The sequence below is a fragment of the Sitodiplosis mosellana genome, unplaced genomic scaffold (assembly GCF_009176505.1).
Source record: "Sitodiplosis mosellana isolate CC-2019 unplaced genomic scaffold, AAFC_SMos_1.0 Smas_scaffold_1, whole genome shotgun sequence".
NCBI classification, from domain to species: Eukaryota; Metazoa; Arthropoda; class Insecta; order Diptera; family Cecidomyiidae; genus Sitodiplosis; species Sitodiplosis mosellana.
In genome coordinates this window covers 12,128,273-12,145,918 of record NW_022595244.1, presented here as the reverse complement: position 1 = coordinate 12,145,918, position 17,646 = coordinate 12,128,273, and the positions used below count along the sequence as shown (strand labels likewise).

The 17,646-nt window shown below is 37.0% G+C and overlaps 4 protein-coding genes across 5 annotated transcripts in view; 2 read left to right on the top strand and 2 right to left on the bottom strand.

Annotated features, from left to right (window-relative positions):
• Positions 1 to 3,170: 3,170 nt before the first annotated feature.
• LOC129580483 (uncharacterized) lies at positions 3,171 to 5,183 on the top strand. Its single transcript, XM_055470943.1, has 3 exons — positions 3,171 to 3,503; positions 3,657 to 4,059; positions 4,274 to 5,183. Exons 1-3 carry the CDS (start codon positions 3,365 to 3,367, stop codon positions 4,698 to 4,700), a joined length of 969 nt encoding a protein of 322 aa, XP_055326918.1. The 5' UTR covers positions 3,171 to 3,364; the 3' UTR covers positions 4,701 to 5,183.
• Positions 5,184 to 5,437: 254 nt separating this feature from the next.
• Positions 5,438 to 6,673, bottom strand: LOC129580482 (uncharacterized). The gene is made up of 3 exons (XM_055470942.1): positions 6,431 to 6,673; positions 6,278 to 6,350; positions 5,438 to 6,118 (listed from the first exon to the last, which is right to left on the bottom strand). Exons 1-3 carry the CDS (start codon positions 6,437 to 6,439, stop codon positions 5,553 to 5,555), a joined length of 648 nt encoding a protein of 215 aa, XP_055326917.1. The 5' UTR covers positions 6,440 to 6,673; the 3' UTR covers positions 5,438 to 5,552.
• A 2,848-nt stretch (positions 6,674 to 9,521) lies between these two features.
• LOC129580481 (uncharacterized) lies at positions 9,522 to 10,614 on the bottom strand. The gene is made up of 4 exons (XM_055470941.1): positions 10,441 to 10,614; positions 10,140 to 10,320; positions 9,837 to 9,923; positions 9,522 to 9,738 (listed from the first exon to the last, which is right to left on the bottom strand). Exons 1-4 carry the CDS (start codon positions 10,444 to 10,446, stop codon positions 9,638 to 9,640), a joined length of 375 nt encoding a protein of 124 aa, XP_055326916.1. The 5' UTR covers positions 10,447 to 10,614; the 3' UTR covers positions 9,522 to 9,637.
• A 2,113-nt stretch (positions 10,615 to 12,727) lies between these two features.
• Positions 12,728 to 17,646, top strand: part of LOC129580480 (uncharacterized) — a 131,862-nt gene continuing 126,943 nt past the window's right edge. The window contains exons 1-2 of one of the 2 annotated variants that reach the window (XM_055470939.1): positions 12,728 to 14,511; positions 14,548 to 14,772. The gene's annotated coding sequence lies outside the window, so the exon portion shown is untranslated. Of the gene's footprint in view, positions 14,773 to 17,646 lie in introns of both variants that reach the window. The other variant, XM_055470938.1, reaches the window with a different exon arrangement.

Sequence of the window (17,646 nt, the reverse complement as noted above, 5' to 3'; positions counted from 1 at the left end):
ATATGCAAATCGACGATGCGGAACGATAAACAAAGGTATTAGATAATAAATGCATGAAATCGAACTCAGCCACCGACCCAAATATACGGCTCAAATTGATTTTCGTTTTTCACTTCATTTCAACGAGAGAGCGAGCGCGCTTATATATGGTAAACACGGCAAAACAATATAATTAATTGGCTTAGGGAAATTGGTAAAACATGTGAAATCCTTCAATCGTACGCACTAACCGAAAATGGATTGGAAAAAGAAACTTTTATTGCATGTGCATTGGGTTCCAAAGCACCTTTCTTTCGCATTGAACTCAGTGCACGTGAACTTTTCTTGCGAAACTAAAGAAAAAATAACAAAACAAAACAAATGAAATACAGAAATCATGATTATTTCCGGACAATTTTCAATTGAATTATGGCAGAATCGCATTCGAAAACTAGTTCATGCCATTTTACCTACTGATTTTCATTTCAACGTCAGAAGCACACACGGTGCACGGAGCGAGTGTGAATGTGGTTGAGCGCGATGGGAAAAGCGTCGATAGAGAATACAATGCACTTTTGTTTTCGCTAGCCACATTATATTGCCGGAATTTCACAAATGAATCTTGTTGCACAATTGCTGCTGCTGCTGCTGCTGCTGCTGCTGCATAGACTCGATTATCATTCGCGTAGATGCCAGCCAGTTCACTACGTAATGGATTGACATCCGCTTGTGTATGTGCCTCAAGACCTGATTTTGATCGAGAAATCGATTTGGCGAAAGAAAACAGCGTCGTCGACAAATGCAGTTTTATAGACTTCCTCATTGCTCGTTAAATGAAATCGAATGTCCATCATCGAGATAAAGTTGAAATTGAAAATTTGAAACTTTTCCATTATCTTCTGAATCCCACTTGTTTGCTCGCATTTCGTTATGAACGAAAAAAAATGCGAAGAAATTCTCAAGCATTGAAAGAAAGAAAACGAAAGAAGAAAAAAATGTAACAGTAAAACGATGAAGCGTCGTAATTCAGCCATAACCTTGAAACGATTCGTTCACGAAAATGAAATGCAGAGAGCGACAAGACGAAAAAGAAGAAGAGTATTATTGTGTCGTAACTTGCGGCAGGTTATTGAACTTTCTTCTCTTTCGTTCGTTCGTTCGTTCCGACAACATGCGGAACAGCGATCCACATACGTACCACGATTTATGGTGTGTTGGGCGCGGGAGCGTCGTGGTTTTGTTCGCGTAGTATCGCGACTGTGTTGATGGGTGCAAACAAGAAATAAACACACAACACGCAATTTTACTTCTTCTTTTTCTTTCTGCTGGCAGCAAAACTGCCTGAAGAATGAAATGTTATTGATTTGACACCGATTGTGTGTGTATGTGTGCGTGTGATGTTTCGCAAATACAACTGTCAATAATTTTTCAAGAAAAACAAACAACACATTCCATTGCCAATGGCTTTTAATTTCTTTGCACTTGACTACAACTTTGATCATTCTATTTTGCACGGAACATGCTTCATAAATCACTCGATTCCGCGATCAACACGTTTTTTGCGTCGACCGTCGCTCAGTGGAAATGTGTTCAGGTGCAATGAACATGCTTGCTAACAACACGGTGAGTGTTTTCGTTTTTCTTCCCTCTCACTCACTCTTTTCCGCTCTCTCGCTCTATCGGTTGCTGTAAAATGTAAATGAAACGGCGATCAATTATTAAGGAAAAAACAGAAGCGTAGTCTTCTGATTATGCGTGATCACATAAATGAACGAAACCAATTATATTTGAAGCACAAACGCAATATGCGGCCTAGCGAAAACAGACATAAAACACGAAAATACAAAAGAAGAAGAAAAAAAAACTCTAGCTCAGCAGAAATTTATTGTTTTATTTGGTGCCGTGAAATATATAGAAAAAGTGAGTGCATGAAATGGCTCAACTGTTGTTTTTATTACATTGTGATTTGTTCGTTCATTTATTTATGGATGTTAAGCTACTGGTTTGATGCGTTGCAACGTCTATGCTATTTCGTTTACGTTTAGCATTAGCGGAATGGGCGACGTCGAGGTTAACTACCTACTGCAAGAAAAGCAATCACAAATGGATTTTTTGTTTCTCTCTTCACAAACGAAAACAAAAAACAAAAAACAAAATCTCATAAAATGCTCAGATGTGCGCTTAAACAAAAAATAAATAAATTGCATTTGCTAAGCAAATTTTAGCACCGTGTGATTGTGGCCTATGTGCAAAAAAGTACAAACAATCAAACAAAATGTGTCAATAAATGGCAATTGAATTTGTCGTCGTCGTCGTCGTGGCAATCATGGCAAGACCGATAACCGAATACAATCAAGTGAAACAAACAAATGATATGGAAATTGAGACGAAACTTCATTCAATCTATGTGTGTACGCATCGACAAACGATCGTTTGTTTCTCGTTTGAGTTTCTTGCTTCCAATGGGCTTTTGTGCAACGACGGTGTCGATACCGATGGCGATTAGGTAATCTTAAATGAAAAAATTATTGCTTAATTCCGTCACATGCACCCAGCACCATTTCAAGAAAGAGAGAAATGAAAGAAAGAAAAGAAAAACCAGCCGTAATGACAACAACGTAATGAATAATGATAGCGGTAAATGATGTTCTGCATTGATTTGCAATCTATTTGCCTCTTTCGTTCCGTGCATTTCATTTCTTTTTTTCTTTCATTTTGAGCAGCACTAACCGTGCAATCAATATCAAATCAGTTGTTGTGCCAAACAGTCTTAAGTATACAACAAACATTGCTTACACTCAACTGCTTCGCTCGCAGCGCAAGAAAGACTCACAGAAATTCGGATATTCGATGCTATTGTGTAAGTGCTTGCGTTGATGTAAATGTATTTGGCGTTGTTTTCAGTTTTGATTCTTCCTCTTTACTTCTCTATCATTTCGTGTCTTGGCCGCTGTGTGTGTGTGTGTGTCTGTTTATTTGTTTGTATTTGTGTGTATAGGCGCGTGCAGTTTTTTTTCTCTCGTTCCATTTGAATCAATAGGTTGGAAAGAGTGGAAAAAACAGACGTGTGCGTTTGCTTGTAAGATGGACGAAACGGCAGGTTCGTTGTTTGTTCCTCTTTCAGTTTTTTTTTCTCTTCAAATTCCAATTTATTTTTTTCGCATTGTGCTCAGTTGCTTGGGAATCTTGGCTTGAGTGGGAATCATTTATTTGAGCTCTGTGTCGGTCGCTTGTAATCAGTTGATCGTCGAATTTGGATCGCGAAGTTTGCGTTTGGCCCCAACCATAATATTTGGTTTGAGATTTCTTTCATTTTTCTTCGTTTATATTAACAAACGGTTCATTTTTGGTGCTTGAGAATAGTGCAAGAATAAAAAAGAAGAAAATGCTCAAATACGTCGTGAATATTTGTTTAATCACATTTTTTGTCGTTCATTTGGTCAACGCTGACGCAGTAAAACAAAATCGACGCACTAAACGACTTGGAACGGGCGGTCGCAACGCAACAAATAAATTCAAAAAAGGCGAGCATAATTTTCCGTGAACAATTTTATATTCCCCTTCATTCTAGTGATTTCAAACATAAAAGTGTTCTCTTGTGCTGCGTGTTGTTGAAGAGACTAAGAGAGTTCAGTTGCATCAAATTAATTCTCTGTATTTTGTTTTGTGTTTTGCAGAAATATGGAAACAAGATGTTGGTGATTTATTTCAAATTGCACCGTCAACGCAAGGCATTCAAAATGTGCATTTAAAATGTGGCTCAAACTCTATGTTTGTCAAATTAGAAACCGATTCGGATTTCATGGGAGTCATGTATGCCAAAGGTAGTTTCTATGATCAAGCCAATTCGCCATGCTTTGTGCAATCGAAAAAGAATCGTGGCATTCGAAATCTGTCGATGCGTTTTACATTCGATCAGTGCAATACAAAACACGAAGGAAACGTTTTCACCAATACGATTATTGTGCAAAATGATCCGGAATTGGTGACACCAGGCGATGCTGCATTTGCATTACAATGCGATTTCCGAAAGCCAAGAGGCTTGAATGTTGAAGCCAACTATGAAACCAACAATGACAGGTAAATTTTAAGACTTCACAATCCGTTTTCTGAAAAATTTCATCTGTGCTCCTCGATGTCTGATCCGTCGTTGGCTGATTCATCGGAACACTTCGCTTTTTTCCCTATCGCTCTCTATTCTCAATCTACCTTTTTTTTATTCTAAAATCACATGCTAACAAAATTGAAATTTAAAGCAAAAATGATTCAAAATCCCAATATTTCCATGGAATAGAGTGGCGTCAGGAGCACGAATTATTTTAACAAGCCCAGATCCCACCAGTGATAATGCACCTCCAGACACTGAACACGAAAACACAATCTTTAGCGAAACCGATACAGATACAGTCACATTCACTTCACATGACAAACAAACGGCATCGAATGACGCACCATCGTCTGATTCGACGAATTCAGTCGATACCGATGAATCAGCGTCGTCGTCAGTTGAATCTCATCCGCAGAAAGTAAAAATCACCATCGATTCAGTGCCACCGTATGCGAACGATATAAAAACTGAATCGACTAATCACATCGATATCGAAGAAAGTGAAAGAGATTCGATTGAACACGCGCACGATTTGAACAAAGAAATGAGTAAAGAAGAAAAAGAAGAAGCTGGAGATGGAGAAGAAAAACATGTGAAAAACGATGAACTTTGAATTGATCCAAAACAAATCACACGTTGATACATGCATTTATCATTCTCACAATTAACGACTTGATAAAACGAAAACGAAAACAAAACCATATGTGAAATCATCCAAATTATCCAATAAGATTAAATTATTCTCGCATTTTTTTTCTGCAATATAATTTTACCTTCAATTCTCAGGCGACCGTCCGAAGACCATGGCGGACCCCGTGCTTATGACGATATTATTTACTAAGCGATTCGGTTTTGATTTTCTTTCATTTCTTTCTGTTTCAATTGTGTAAAATGGCAATAAAACAAACAAAAAACCAACACATCACAAGTAAATTAAGAGAACTAATTTATAGAACGAAATTTCGTGTATAAGAAACTATTGTTAATGTGTAAAGGCAAAATGTATCGATAATGTAATGAGTTGTAATGAAAATGAAACCTGTTGAATAAAAAAACGATAAATTTGAAGAAAAAAAAACGAAAAAAAAGAAAAAGTGAGAATTATTTTTTTTTTCAACGAACGTGTTCACTGGCGATTTATATTTTTTTTTCTCTGCTTTTGTTTAATGTTTGACTGTATTTAATTGATTTAATAACATTTGGTTGCTCATATTGCAGACAGTGGCTGCAATCGCTGTGTTTGTTTGCTCAAACGCTTCGATAGAGTTGGCATACTAAGAGAAAGTCGACACGAGAATTGAATTGATTTTTCATTTGAAGTTGAGATGGCGAGAAGAAAAAGAAGAAGAAGAAGAAGGAGAAAAATGTCTTTTCTTATAATTAGAGCATCATTTCGCATTTTATTTTCGTTAAATATTGTATCTACAGGCGTTTATATTGCAACAATAAATCAATTGGATGGGTATTAGAAAAGTCCAAAGGGAAAGCGTGTGGCGCTCCACCAAGGTCGATATGCGCTGCTACCGCCACCACCTAATCCGAGCAAATTGAATGGGAAACCAAGTCCAAAGCTGCTAGTACCTCGCCAAGCATCACCACTTGCTGGTCTATTCCAGCCGTAGTAGCCAGGACGATTCCAACCGTATGGATTGTAGGTGTATTGTCCGTATGGATTGTAGCCGAATTGACCAGCACGTCCGTCATAGCCGGCTCCAATTGGTTGAGCCTGAACTGGTTGTAGTTGCTGTTGTTGTTGTTGTGGTTGTAGCTGCTGTTGTGGCTGTTGAGCTGTTTGTGGTTGAAGTTGATGTGGAAATGGTCGTGCTGGATGACCGCTAAAGCCTCGGAAACCATATTCCATTGGTGGATCACGACCACCGCCAACATCGAATTGTGTTTGCCGATTCATTTCATGATTAAATCGATTGCCATTGTGATGATCATACGGCCGCATATTGTTCAAATCATTTGGACGATCATCATCGTAATCCCCATTGTTATCACGGTAATCGTCGTCTTCATATGGAATTCCTACACAAATATTACAAGAAGAAAATGACACTTTAGTTCCTCCTTTTTCTTTGCAAAATGGTCAACTAGTCATTTTCATTCACTTTTCATTTTTATTGTTTGTTTTTTTCAGAATTGAAAAAATCCCACCAAATTGAAAAAAGGACAGAATTTATTTACTTTTATTCCGAAATCGAAGCGGCCGTTGTGCTAGACACGATGTTACGATAACAGCAATAAATATGGTGAAAATCTGTAGAAAGCACAAAAATGAACAATCACATATAGCAAACTGATTAGGAAAAACACAAAAATCAAGCAAATTTGTATCACCTTGTACATTTTGTGATTGCAAACAGTCCTTTTAAATCAACAACAAGAAAAAAATCACCAAAACAATGAATTGGGCCTCTTTTCTTTTATTCTCTCGAAATGTTCACTCTTCAGGTTTAAGCTTTCACAGCTAGTGTCTGTGTGTCTCGAAATGTGGGAGAGAAAATTGATGTTTCAACTAATGCCGATTTTTATGAACTGCCCAGCAGTTGAATGGCAGTGAACGGTTTTATATGCGAAAATACGCTGATCTGATTCAATTTGAGGATGGTGTGGATGTACGATCGTTGATTGCCGTTGTCCAGTCGGTGACTTGCATATGACCATATATAAAAAAAATTATTATTACAAACTGTAAATGATATCATTGGGACCGTAGATCCCGTCCGCGTCGAGTGTAACGCAACTCTCGTTTCGTTCTGACTCTTTCTGACGTATACAGAAATGAACAATGTGAACGACCATAGAGTCAACGGAAAGCCATTGAGTAGAAGCGAAAAAAAGCGCACATGAAATCTTGATTAGCCGGTCTTGAGAGTACGGTGGCAAAACACGTATTCAACTTGGCGGATTGGTTTGTTTTTTTTTTTCTGCATGTTTTCCTTTTCACTTTTCCAGCATTTGATTTCGTTTACCAACGATCTAAATGCACAAATCAAGCGTCTTCGATTTAATCGATTTTGATTGAGTAGGGATAATTGGTGACAGAAGATGATATTGAAGAGTGAAAAAAAAACCAGATCAAATGCCTTGGAAAAAAATGTCGTTTACAACATTCAGAGGACGTTGCCACATTGACTGAACTCACAAATTATGCGCTTTTTCTAATCACCCAGAGATTATTCGCATTCGATTGTTCAACGGAGAGGGAACAAATTATCCAAAATCTTTGACAAAAAATGCAATAGAATTTCCAAATCGCACGGGAAACCAAAGCATTCTAATACAAATGACATAACTCGAAAATTATACAAATATATTTTAATAACGACAGTTTTGTCATCATACAACATACAATTGAGGCTAACCAATTACGACAATTGCTTTGACCAAATAAACTGATACTTCGATTATTTGTTTGTGACCATCAAATCAAGAAGCATCGAACCCACAACGCTGTGGCAAGAGAGGAAAAGCCATAGCAATTTCACTTTTGTTTTCAAGTCTTGTGCCATCAGCAAAAATGTTCGCATTTTCTTTTACGATCATTTAGCTGGTTTGCGCCCGTCGATGAAATAATCCATTGGTCTGCATATTTCACGAGGTGAGTGTGAAACCGATGTTGTGTGGAAGACAAGCGTAAGCAAGTGAACGAAGAAAATTGCATTGCACGAAGAAGAGAAAAAAAGCACCGATCGTTTGTCGTAATATTGTGTATCCGATTCGGTTTGACGAAAAATTGTAATTTTGTTGTGCGAGTAGCGGCAAATGCCGCAAACAACATTATTATTCATCATTAGCATCTAATTCGATTTGGATCTCGCACGCAAGAGTGAGAGTGTAAAAATGTATGCAACATATTTCATGATTGACGTATACACACAATTTGAACTTGTATATTGAACTTGAACGCAAATCGCACACATCATTCTCTGTCGCTGTTTTCATATGTACCAATCGGACGATCCGATTCCAATTGCTTTGTCATAATTATCATTTGCCGCTTTGGGCACCAGCGTACATTACATATCTATTAGTGAGACGTAAAGAACGCAAGTTGGTCCAACTTCGTAGCGATAAAGAGAAGTATGTTTCATTGCAACTAATAATGGTTAAACGAATGTATGTTCGTTTTTAGCGGGTCCCTGCGGTTTTTCACGTTTTCCGCGAACTGATAAGAGATAACAACTTAGTGTCTTCGGCAAAGTTGTAGCACTTGAGGTCTTCTATAACATTGCTGAAGTCATTTATCTATTATCTCTTATCAGTTCCACGAAAAGCGCGAAAAATGATAAGAAAAAAAAGTTCTATATAAAATTTGCTTTTTTATGTACGCAATTTGCGCGCAACTGTTATGAGATAAGAGATAGATGTTGTCTTTAGCAATGTTATAGAAGACCTCGAGTACTACAACTTTGCCGAAGACACCAAGTTGTTATCTCTTCTCAGTTCCGCGGAAACCGTGAAAAACCGCGGAGGCTAGACGGGATGCCAACATACTTCCTTTTAACGCAGATAGAATCAACAGAAAACATACTTTCCGTTTCAAAAATATAAATCGACAAAAAAACATACATTCTTTTACGTCTCACGAATAGATATGCAACTCGGTTTGATAGACATTTAAAAAAAATGAAATATTGAATCATTGAGTAGCAAGCGGTAAACAACAACAAAAGACACATGAACATGAAACAATTTGTAATTATAATGATTGGCAAATTTATTATTATCGAGCCTGGCGCGTGTTTTGGAAAGGCGCTGCGTTTTTTTTCTACACTTTTAACTTATGCACAATGTGCATTTCCGTTAAACGGTCGACTAACGGTGTATTACGTCGGGCTAAAAGAAAGCGACAGTGATCTTGGGCGTACTCAACAGTACAAAAATGTGTGTGCGAGCGGCGTCGTCCGTGTAGCCGTTGAATATTCACACTGAATCAAAAATTACTCTCACTTACCGCTGAGATCACAAATGAATATCATTAAATGACCACTTTCCATGGCACATCGAGTTTTGCAGGAGCTCTTCCGCTCAATTCCTTTAATTCACAACATCAACACATTTTTTTCTGTCGTCTTCGTTGCTAATGAAACAGAAATTGAATTCGCAGTAATCGAAAAATGTGATTCGTTTCCTTTTTACGAACTCTTCATCGATCAAATGACGATGGGCTGGCGAGTTACATTCAAATTGCAGTAAGTCAAACGGCTGATGACTTCGCTCGTACAGTTTCATTATCAGACAAACCGGTTTTTCGTCTGAAGCATGCGCTTCAGTGCAAATGCTGTTCCGTTTGGTTTATATCGAAATATTTGCGCAACGCTTAATATGCCAATAAAAATTACTATTTTACACTGGCGACTGTGAATGAAACGTCACACATTTCATTTGCATCATTTTTTTACATTTTATTTACGGATAATATAAATAGATTTTTATGCGAAACTACAAACTTTTAACTATGTTTTGTCACTAACATTTACAATTTTGTTGCTTGTCACTCGTGCTGTGTCCCCACATAGCCTTCACTGCAGATCTAGCACTTCAGCCAAAAAGACCCAAAATTCCAAGCAATGGATTGAAGAATGGAAAACCACCACCACCACCACCACCGAATGAGGCAAAACCACCGATGGGTGGGAAACCTGCGGAAAAATGGAGAAAAAAAGGAAAACATAAGAGAATTAAATTTAATGCCCATTTACCAATTTATTATTTTATTATTTGCTGAATGAATATTCACCGAATCTTCTACTGATTCGCATGCGACGCCGATGATGATGAGTTTCTGCGGTTTCCATATCGTTGACGTGGTTTTTCCCATGTTCAACTGAATAATCAGAATTTTTTTAAATTTCGATATGAATTTAATTTTCGAATTTTCTTCGTCTTTTTTAGTAACTCGAAATCTACTTATATTTGAAAAAAAAACTAAGCAAAACAACGATTCATGCACAAAAATGACACAAAATCACGCAAATTGAACTACATCTCTTGAATGAAAACTTGTTTTCATCAGCTTCAATCTTTAAATGTTTTTCCTTACCTTCATGATCTCTCATAAGCAAATGACCCTCTGGTTCGATAATAAATCGTTTATCTTGTGGTGCTCTTTGTGGTGATCCTGTTCGAAATTCCACTTCGGTTTCTTCCTCTTCTATTGAAACCGTTTCTTTCACCCCGAACATGGCAACGGAAAGCAAAAATAGCAAAACAATACAGGAAACCTGTAAATGTAAACGAGATTACTTTATATGTCGATACGTCGAAGTTACAGTTTGGAAGCGTCTGCTCGAAAAAATAACTAAATGACGCGGTAGATGTTTTCAGTGTAGTCACTATTTTACCTGCATTTTCTATCAATCAGATTCAATGGCTGCAATTTAGTCTAATCGCTTCTAAACTAGCAAAGATTTCACTTTTGCAAACAACCACTTCACTTCGGCTGCAACGTATAACTGAATTCAAGTTCACTGTTTTGTAGTAAAATTGCGGCAATGGATCGGCTACTATGTCCAATATTCTTTGTTTGATTGCCAATTGTTGAGTGAATGCTGTGCAATAGGTATGGACGTATTTATAAGAGCTACGCATTCAAATCAATCGGATGCTTTAATAACGATGAAATATTCCATGGGTAAACATTCAAAGGTCGTAAACAATTCAAAAATACAATGTAGCGTTTGACGTCGGCTTTAACTGGTGTTTTGGTGAATTAGACGAGCGACGGAAAACTAACTCTAGAATTATATCGGTTATCGACGCGTGCGATACTTTTGGGTCTCCAACATAAATTTTCAATATTTTATCAAAGCGACTGGTGCCGCTACGAAGTCATTTCGTCATAAACGATGTACATTGTACACACACCATTTAATAACAAATCTTGCCACTACAACTCAGATTTGGTTTTCGAAAACAATATCATTAAAAATTCAGTGTGCACATTCAATTTTAAACATATCAATCGCGATCCGAGTGAAAATAGAGTGAACACAGCTAAAAATAGACCCATTTTTCCATATTTCTTGTTTGTAAACAGAAAATTTAATCATGATATAGTCATTTTGAATCACAGAATAGCGATCAATTTTCTGCATCTTTCATGCTAGACGAGAAGGTCATCAAACTCAAGTCGACAATAGGAAAAAAAAATCTAGAGCATTCAAACCGTCGAGTACAATATGAATCAGGTTAATTTGTTGCAACTCCATCGCAAAAGCTCAGCTCGACGGAAAATACTTTCGGTGGAGCGTGTTAGTTTTTTTTCCACTGAAATGCGTACTGCTTGAACGGTTTTTTTCCTTCTGAACCACGGAAATGTACCGAGCCAAAAAGTCTCAAATAAAAAAGATTAAAATTAGAAAAAAAACATAAGAAATACGAATCGTTGGTCAGCGTTGTGCACGTTTCAGTGCCAAATGAAATTAAAACCATCTTCAATCACTTTAGGCTAAGAATGTTGTCATTGTTTGTTCGAAAAAATACACGTATCATCAGGGAAATATGAACTAAAGAAGAAATGTCTTTATTAGCTAAAGTTCAACGACTGCGGCTTTTGGCTAAAATTGTAAGGAAACCAACAGCTGAAGAATTGCTTTGACTTCGACTCAAGTTGTTTATTGGATTTTCGGTCAATTGTTATTCGCCATGACAATATCTTATATAAGTTGATTTCATACCAGATTCTTCGAATTACGTCCAAAAATAAGAATATTCAAACAATAGTCTTGAATGCTTTGAACCGCCACAAAGTCCATCCGGTTTTTTTTTCAATGAATTTCAAACAGCTGTTGAGCCATTGTGACAAGTCACATGCCATTTGACACGACAAGTGACGTGTTCCATGTTTCAGTTTGTGCGGCAACGTGTATCAATGTGACATGACAATCGAATGAGAAAGCGAAAGCCTGCATGCTCAACACAAACATAGTTTGGTAACTGCACAACTGAATCCATTCAGGAGTGTCATAATCATTATCATCGGCACTGCCGGAGCACATACAGCAGCTGCCAATGCAGTGAACAGAATAAAAAATAAAAAAAAATATCAAAAGTCAAGCCTCAACACAGAAACACGCAACGGATGTCGCTTGTTTTCCCAAAACGGACAAAACGGACAAAATACACAAAGGAGCTTAGCAAAAGGCTCAGGCGAATGGGCAAACGTGGGGATAGGAAAAAAAGACTCCCGAAGAAACAACAACAACACTTCTATATTCACTGGTTGAATGTGTGTTTTGACGGTGTGTCGTATCTCTGTATTCAACGGATTCAAGCGAATCGTGCGCTGGCTGTGTGTATGGATGGAAAACAATATTTCCATCGTTCTGAATAGTAAGTACAGCGCACGCAACAGTATCATACAATAAAAGAGAATGCCTTGGTACCGTTGTTGTGTGTCGTCGGAAACATGTAGTTTTTCCATCCAAGAGAAACGCTGAGAATAGCTGCTGCTGCTGCTGCTGCTGCTGCTGCTGCTATTGCTGTTTCTGTTGCCCATACGCCTGATTGTGTTATCGTTTTCATATTTCGAATGGTTTCACTGCCGTTGTCGCCGTCGCCGCCGTCGTCGTCGTACATGTTTCGATGTTCGGTCGGTGCTATAGGTCTCAGTGTGTCAGTCAGCCAGCCAGTATCGTGAAGCACATGAATTCAGTCTGTTGTATACAATCGCCGGTTAAACACACATTCATCTTCTGCTGCTCGCACCCCAACAAAATCGAACGAAAAACCGAAACGTAGAAAAAAAAGACGAGATTCTACGCGCGCCAAACCTCAATATATCACATTTCAACTGACTTCTTTCAAGCATAAACAGACAATTTATTTTGCTGAAAAACACAAGCAGAAAAAACAAACAATTGACTTGGTTTTTTTTCTTCAATTTCGTTATAAATTCTGATTTCATAATTTAGCCAAAACATTGAACGAAAAAAAAACAATAACAAAAAAAAAAGATTAATTGTAATGTGCAAGAATCCGCTTTCGTTTTGAAATGCAAAAATTCCTTAATTCCGTTTTGTTTCGTGTTTCGAGTATTGATTTTTATCAACAGTCGACTCGTGTGTTATAGATTTGTATTTCTATTGTTTTGGACAAACGCAGCGATATGCAGCTAGTGAAAACGTGCAGATTACACAATATTTACGAGAGACAGAGAGAGAAATGAGAGAGAAAGACGATATGACCATGCCGAATGCTAATGTGGCGTGCTAAAATCAACATCTAATTTCTTGCAATAATTGAATAAATAATTAAAAGAAATAAATTTAAACAAAACAAAATAAAAATAAAAGAAGAGTACGCGCGAAGAGACGACACTAACTCGAATAAGGTTAATTGCTATTGCAGTTCTTGATGTGTTTGTTGCGCCAATGTGGAAAAAAAGACGTATTCAATAGAAAAGATTCTTTTTTGTTTTATTGAAGCGAGAAAAAAAACGAGCAACACAATACGTGGCAAATGCAAACAGCTGGGCCACAACAGACACCAATCGATCGAACTGCTGATAATAATCTGAGCAGAGGGGAAAAAATTGAAATTGTCATGAAAATTTGAATTATTACGGTAATTACGGTCAGATAAAAGAAATTGAAGGAGAAACGTTAGCGCATTGAAAGAAAATCGGGCGGAACGTTAAACGATCTATCATGCCAGTGCTCTCTCAGCTACTGCTGCTACTGCTGCTGATGTTGTTGGTTTCGTAGGAAATTCCCATTTTTTAATTGCATAATTAAAACTGCGCCGAAAAGGCAGCAAGCAATAACGTTGCAATTGCAATTGCACATCTTCATTAAAGGTTGCTGATGCTACTTTTCTTCTTCGTCCCGTTTGGAGAGATCGTGCAAACGATTGAGCAAAATTGCTTTGCTATCGGTTTTTCGACTATTACACGAAAAATTTACGCTATAAAAAAAACGCATACGAAAAATTGCTGCTGAAATTATCGGCGAATTGTTAACAATTTGAATGAAACTACGTGAAATGAATGGAAATTAATGGGAGGCTCGCACATTATTTTGGCTACGCATTTTGACATTGTACTTGAACAACGTTGATTGCTATTTATTTAATCGAACATTGCACACACACAGAGAGAGAGGGAGAGAGAGAGAGAGAGAAAGAGTGAGAGCGGACGCAGAAAATAACAACAGTGAGCGATAGCACACAACGAAAAACCACGTGTCGAAAATTACGTGTAATTTATTATTTAGAAAAAAAGAACGAAGAAAAAACGAGCAATTTTGCATGCAGAATAAACCGAACACAACACACTGAACAAAAGAAGGAAATAAAAATAAACAGAACATTTTTATCGGTGGCCGCATACTTGAGACATTCATGCCCGCCTGTCGACAGTGTACTTTAACGAATATATCAAACATCGAATATGTAGTGTGTGTGTGTGAATGTGTGTGAAATATCCAAACGTTTTTGACACATGTGTATAGGCAAGTGAAAAACGAGAAATCAGTCGCGCGTATTTTGAGAAAAAGCACGCAGTGAACTTCGAACAAATACAGTGTCACGGGGGAAAAGAAAAATAATAATACAACGTACATCGTACATCGAGTACATGAGAAGCGCATCTTTCAACCAAATGTAAAATGTACTATTTACATCGTTTCAGCGAGGTGTGCGCTAATGTGTTACATCAGTATTGAAATAGGCATTAGGTTTGTATTTCTTTCATTCATTTTGCTCATATATGTATTGTGTTGTGATGTTGTTGTTCGTTTTGCAAAATTGAAACAAAAACATTATTAGTTCTTCAATTTCTCACTCTCCCTCTCTGTGTGTGTATGTTTAGAATGATTTCAATTTTCTGTGTAAATGCAAGAAAATGTAGTTGGATACAGTCATCGTTTATGAAACACGGCTCAGATCACATTTCAGTTGATTCAGACCGTGAAATATACATCATTATCAAATACTTTTTTCTGCTGTTCTGCTGCTCTTCTGTCATTTTTTGCTCTTTTTCACGTTTTCGTTCACTTCTATTTTTCAATTTTTGTACTTGGCTGCTGCAAAGCGATGAAAAAGAAGAAGAAATATTGTTTGCGTTTTGTGAGCTGCTCTCTTCACCGATGCTCAACAAGATTTGAATTGTGTTTATTTTCTTCATGTGTTTGAAGCCGCCTTTTATTTTAAGTGTAAATAATTTATTACGAATTGTTCAACTTGTCATTAGCGATGTCAAAATGATGTAGAGATCTGTTGAGTGCTGTTTATGACTTTTTATTTCCTCTCTGCTCTTCTTGCATCCGTATTTATCATTTTAGCTTTGCCATGTGTACTTTTCTTTCGAATGTTGTCGATTTTTCTAAACTTGTTTATCGACATTCAAAACGTAGTCAAACCGAAAATCGTAGCCAATTCTTTTCGATGAAATTGATTTTGGTGATGAATGTTTGTATGAGCTGTCATTTGCCATTGAGCAAGGTTATGATTACTATAAAAATCCAACCAATTTGTAACCAAAATAGAGAGCAAAAACTCTTTTTTTTTCCCCGAAAACGAACAATGCATAATTTATTCGGCAAAATTATACGTTTCTAGAGCCAATTGTCATTCATTAAACTAAAGATCAATAGAAATGTAGAAGAGTATTTGGAAAACTTTTGCCACGTAAATATCATGAATTTCGCTTTTGATTGACACTCAAATGCGGAAATCGACATTAGTATCAAGTATACAGAAAAAAAACCAAACTTTGTTCCAAATGAAAAATTAAAACATGAATTCTCCGCATAAATGGCACTTTCACTATCAAAACTTTACCAATAATTATCGGTTGAAGTCATAACGAATTAAATGCTCATTTCAAATTCGTAGCGGATATTTTATTCATCAGCGAATGCCGTTGAAGAAAACTTATCTTTGTTCCATTACATGATTGTTTACCGAAGAGTTTCATCATCATCGTCATCATTTCGAGTGTAAAAGGAGCAGAGCCAAGCGATTGTCTCCACACCGAGTTATATACAAAATTCAACGGGCATTGACAAACTTCTTCGCGCTCAGAAGCTCAACGACGTTGAGTCAACGTTCCACATTTATCAGACGGATAGAATATTACCTTCGTTCGACTTGTATGAAAATAAACATTATTCCGCTGCCACTCAAATAATATCGCTAAATTTTCTGACACTCAAGTCTATTTACTTTGGCAGTATTGTACATCTATTTACCTGTGCATTAGAAATTCGTACAAAGTGCTTCTACATTTGTGGTTAACTTCTTATGTAATGAATTTTGCTCGGCGCTTCTGCTCGAAATTAATACCGGATATATGAAGTTGGCGCAATTCCCAACACCTCCTGTGAAATTTCAGTTTTCTTTCAATTGGGATTAAATCGTCAGGATTTCACTCGAATCGTTGCATGTAGCGAACTAATTGAATTTCCTGAGTTTAAGCGAAAATTTGCGGTTTCTAAGAAGAATTAAGCTTTTCCAATATTTTGTAGCATTTGTGTTAGATTGAACTACACATTGGTTTATTCTATCTGATCGATGGAATAATTTTATGGACATTTTTATGGCTTTTTTGTTGAAATATTTAATTAAAATAGCGGTTTGGATTCGATGTTCAAAGCAATTGTGTCACCTGAAAAATATCGATTTTAACGAACCCGAATTCGGATTGAAAACGAATACTTACTGACAATGAACATCGAATTTCAATCCAGAATCAAATTTTTCGTCAGTCAAGAACAAAAAGAAGGACCAAACAGAAGAAGTGAGTTGCAGTCGAATTGACACAAGAAGGGTAAAAGTTTTTTTTATTTCATTTAATATGTACATGAGTTGCTTCCTTTTCTTCCGACACCTTTTCCATCGATTTGAACCCTACGTAACGTATCAAAATTACACTCAATCGCTGCTAGGGGGAAAGAACGACTTGACGTATTTGCCGTATTCACGTCCATTTTCAAGCATTTGCATAGCGATCCTCTATGTTATTATTGTTGTTTTCATATAGCTTCGTCTCGTTCGTAGTGAGCAGTGCTTGCTGAGCACGAATAAGAATGGCAAATACGCATACATCTTCTAGCATTCGTTTGTCGTATTTGCACGCATTTGCACGTTTTGTTAGGCATTGGCAATATTTCCATGTTATCTTTGAATTTGTGTCGTTCTTTCCCCCTAGACTCGCTGTATCGTTAACGATTCAATGTATGCTTCAATTTAATTTTAGCTCGTACGCTTCAGCGTGTTTGTGTGTATGCAGGAAATAGAGTAAAATCGAGTTACCTCCGTGAGTTTGGCAAACACATGACTTCGTGTTAATTCACATGGTTTCTTTACGCAAACAATAAACCGATAAAATGTCAATATATCGTCTATGTCTATATATTATATATGTCGACTGTCAAAATTACGAATTACATCAAATTGCTTCACTCGCTGAACGAGAATGAACGTTACAAATATTTGAATAATTGAAAGGCAAAACCATAAAGTACAATCACAAGATGAACCAATAGAGTGGTTTTTTTTTGACTTTTTTTGAATTTCGCGTCACCAAATATCTTAACCGTTGTAAAATT

What these genes read in the sequence shown, in the direction of transcription:
- LOC129580482 (XM_055470942.1), bottom strand. An exon ending in GCTTCGATTTCGGAATAAAA is followed by an intron (nt 6,119 to 6,277) that starts GTAAATAAATTC and finishes ATATTTGTGTAG; the next exon opens with GAATTCCATATGAAGACGAC.
- LOC129580481 (XM_055470941.1), bottom strand. An exon ending in GCTTATGAGAGATCATGAAG is followed by an intron (nt 9,924 to 10,139) that starts GTAAGGAAAAAC and finishes CTGATTATTCAG; the next exon opens with TTGAACATGGGAAAAACCAC. An exon ending in GCGAATCAGTAGAAGATTCG is followed by an intron (nt 9,739 to 9,836) that starts GTGAATATTCAT and finishes ATTTTTCCGCAG; the next exon opens with GTTTCCCACCCATCGGTGGT.
- LOC129580483 (XM_055470943.1), top strand. Translation starts at nt 3,365, where the DNA reads ATGCTCAAATACGTCGTGAATATTTGTTTAATCACATTTTTTGTCGTT. An exon ending in AACAAATAAATTCAAAAAAG is followed by an intron (nt 3,504 to 3,656) that starts GCGAGCATAATT and finishes TGTGTTTTGCAG; the next exon opens with AAATATGGAAACAAGATGTT. An exon ending in TATGAAACCAACAATGACAG is followed by an intron (nt 4,060 to 4,273) that starts GTAAATTTTAAG and finishes TCCATGGAATAG; the next exon opens with AGTGGCGTCAGGAGCACGAA.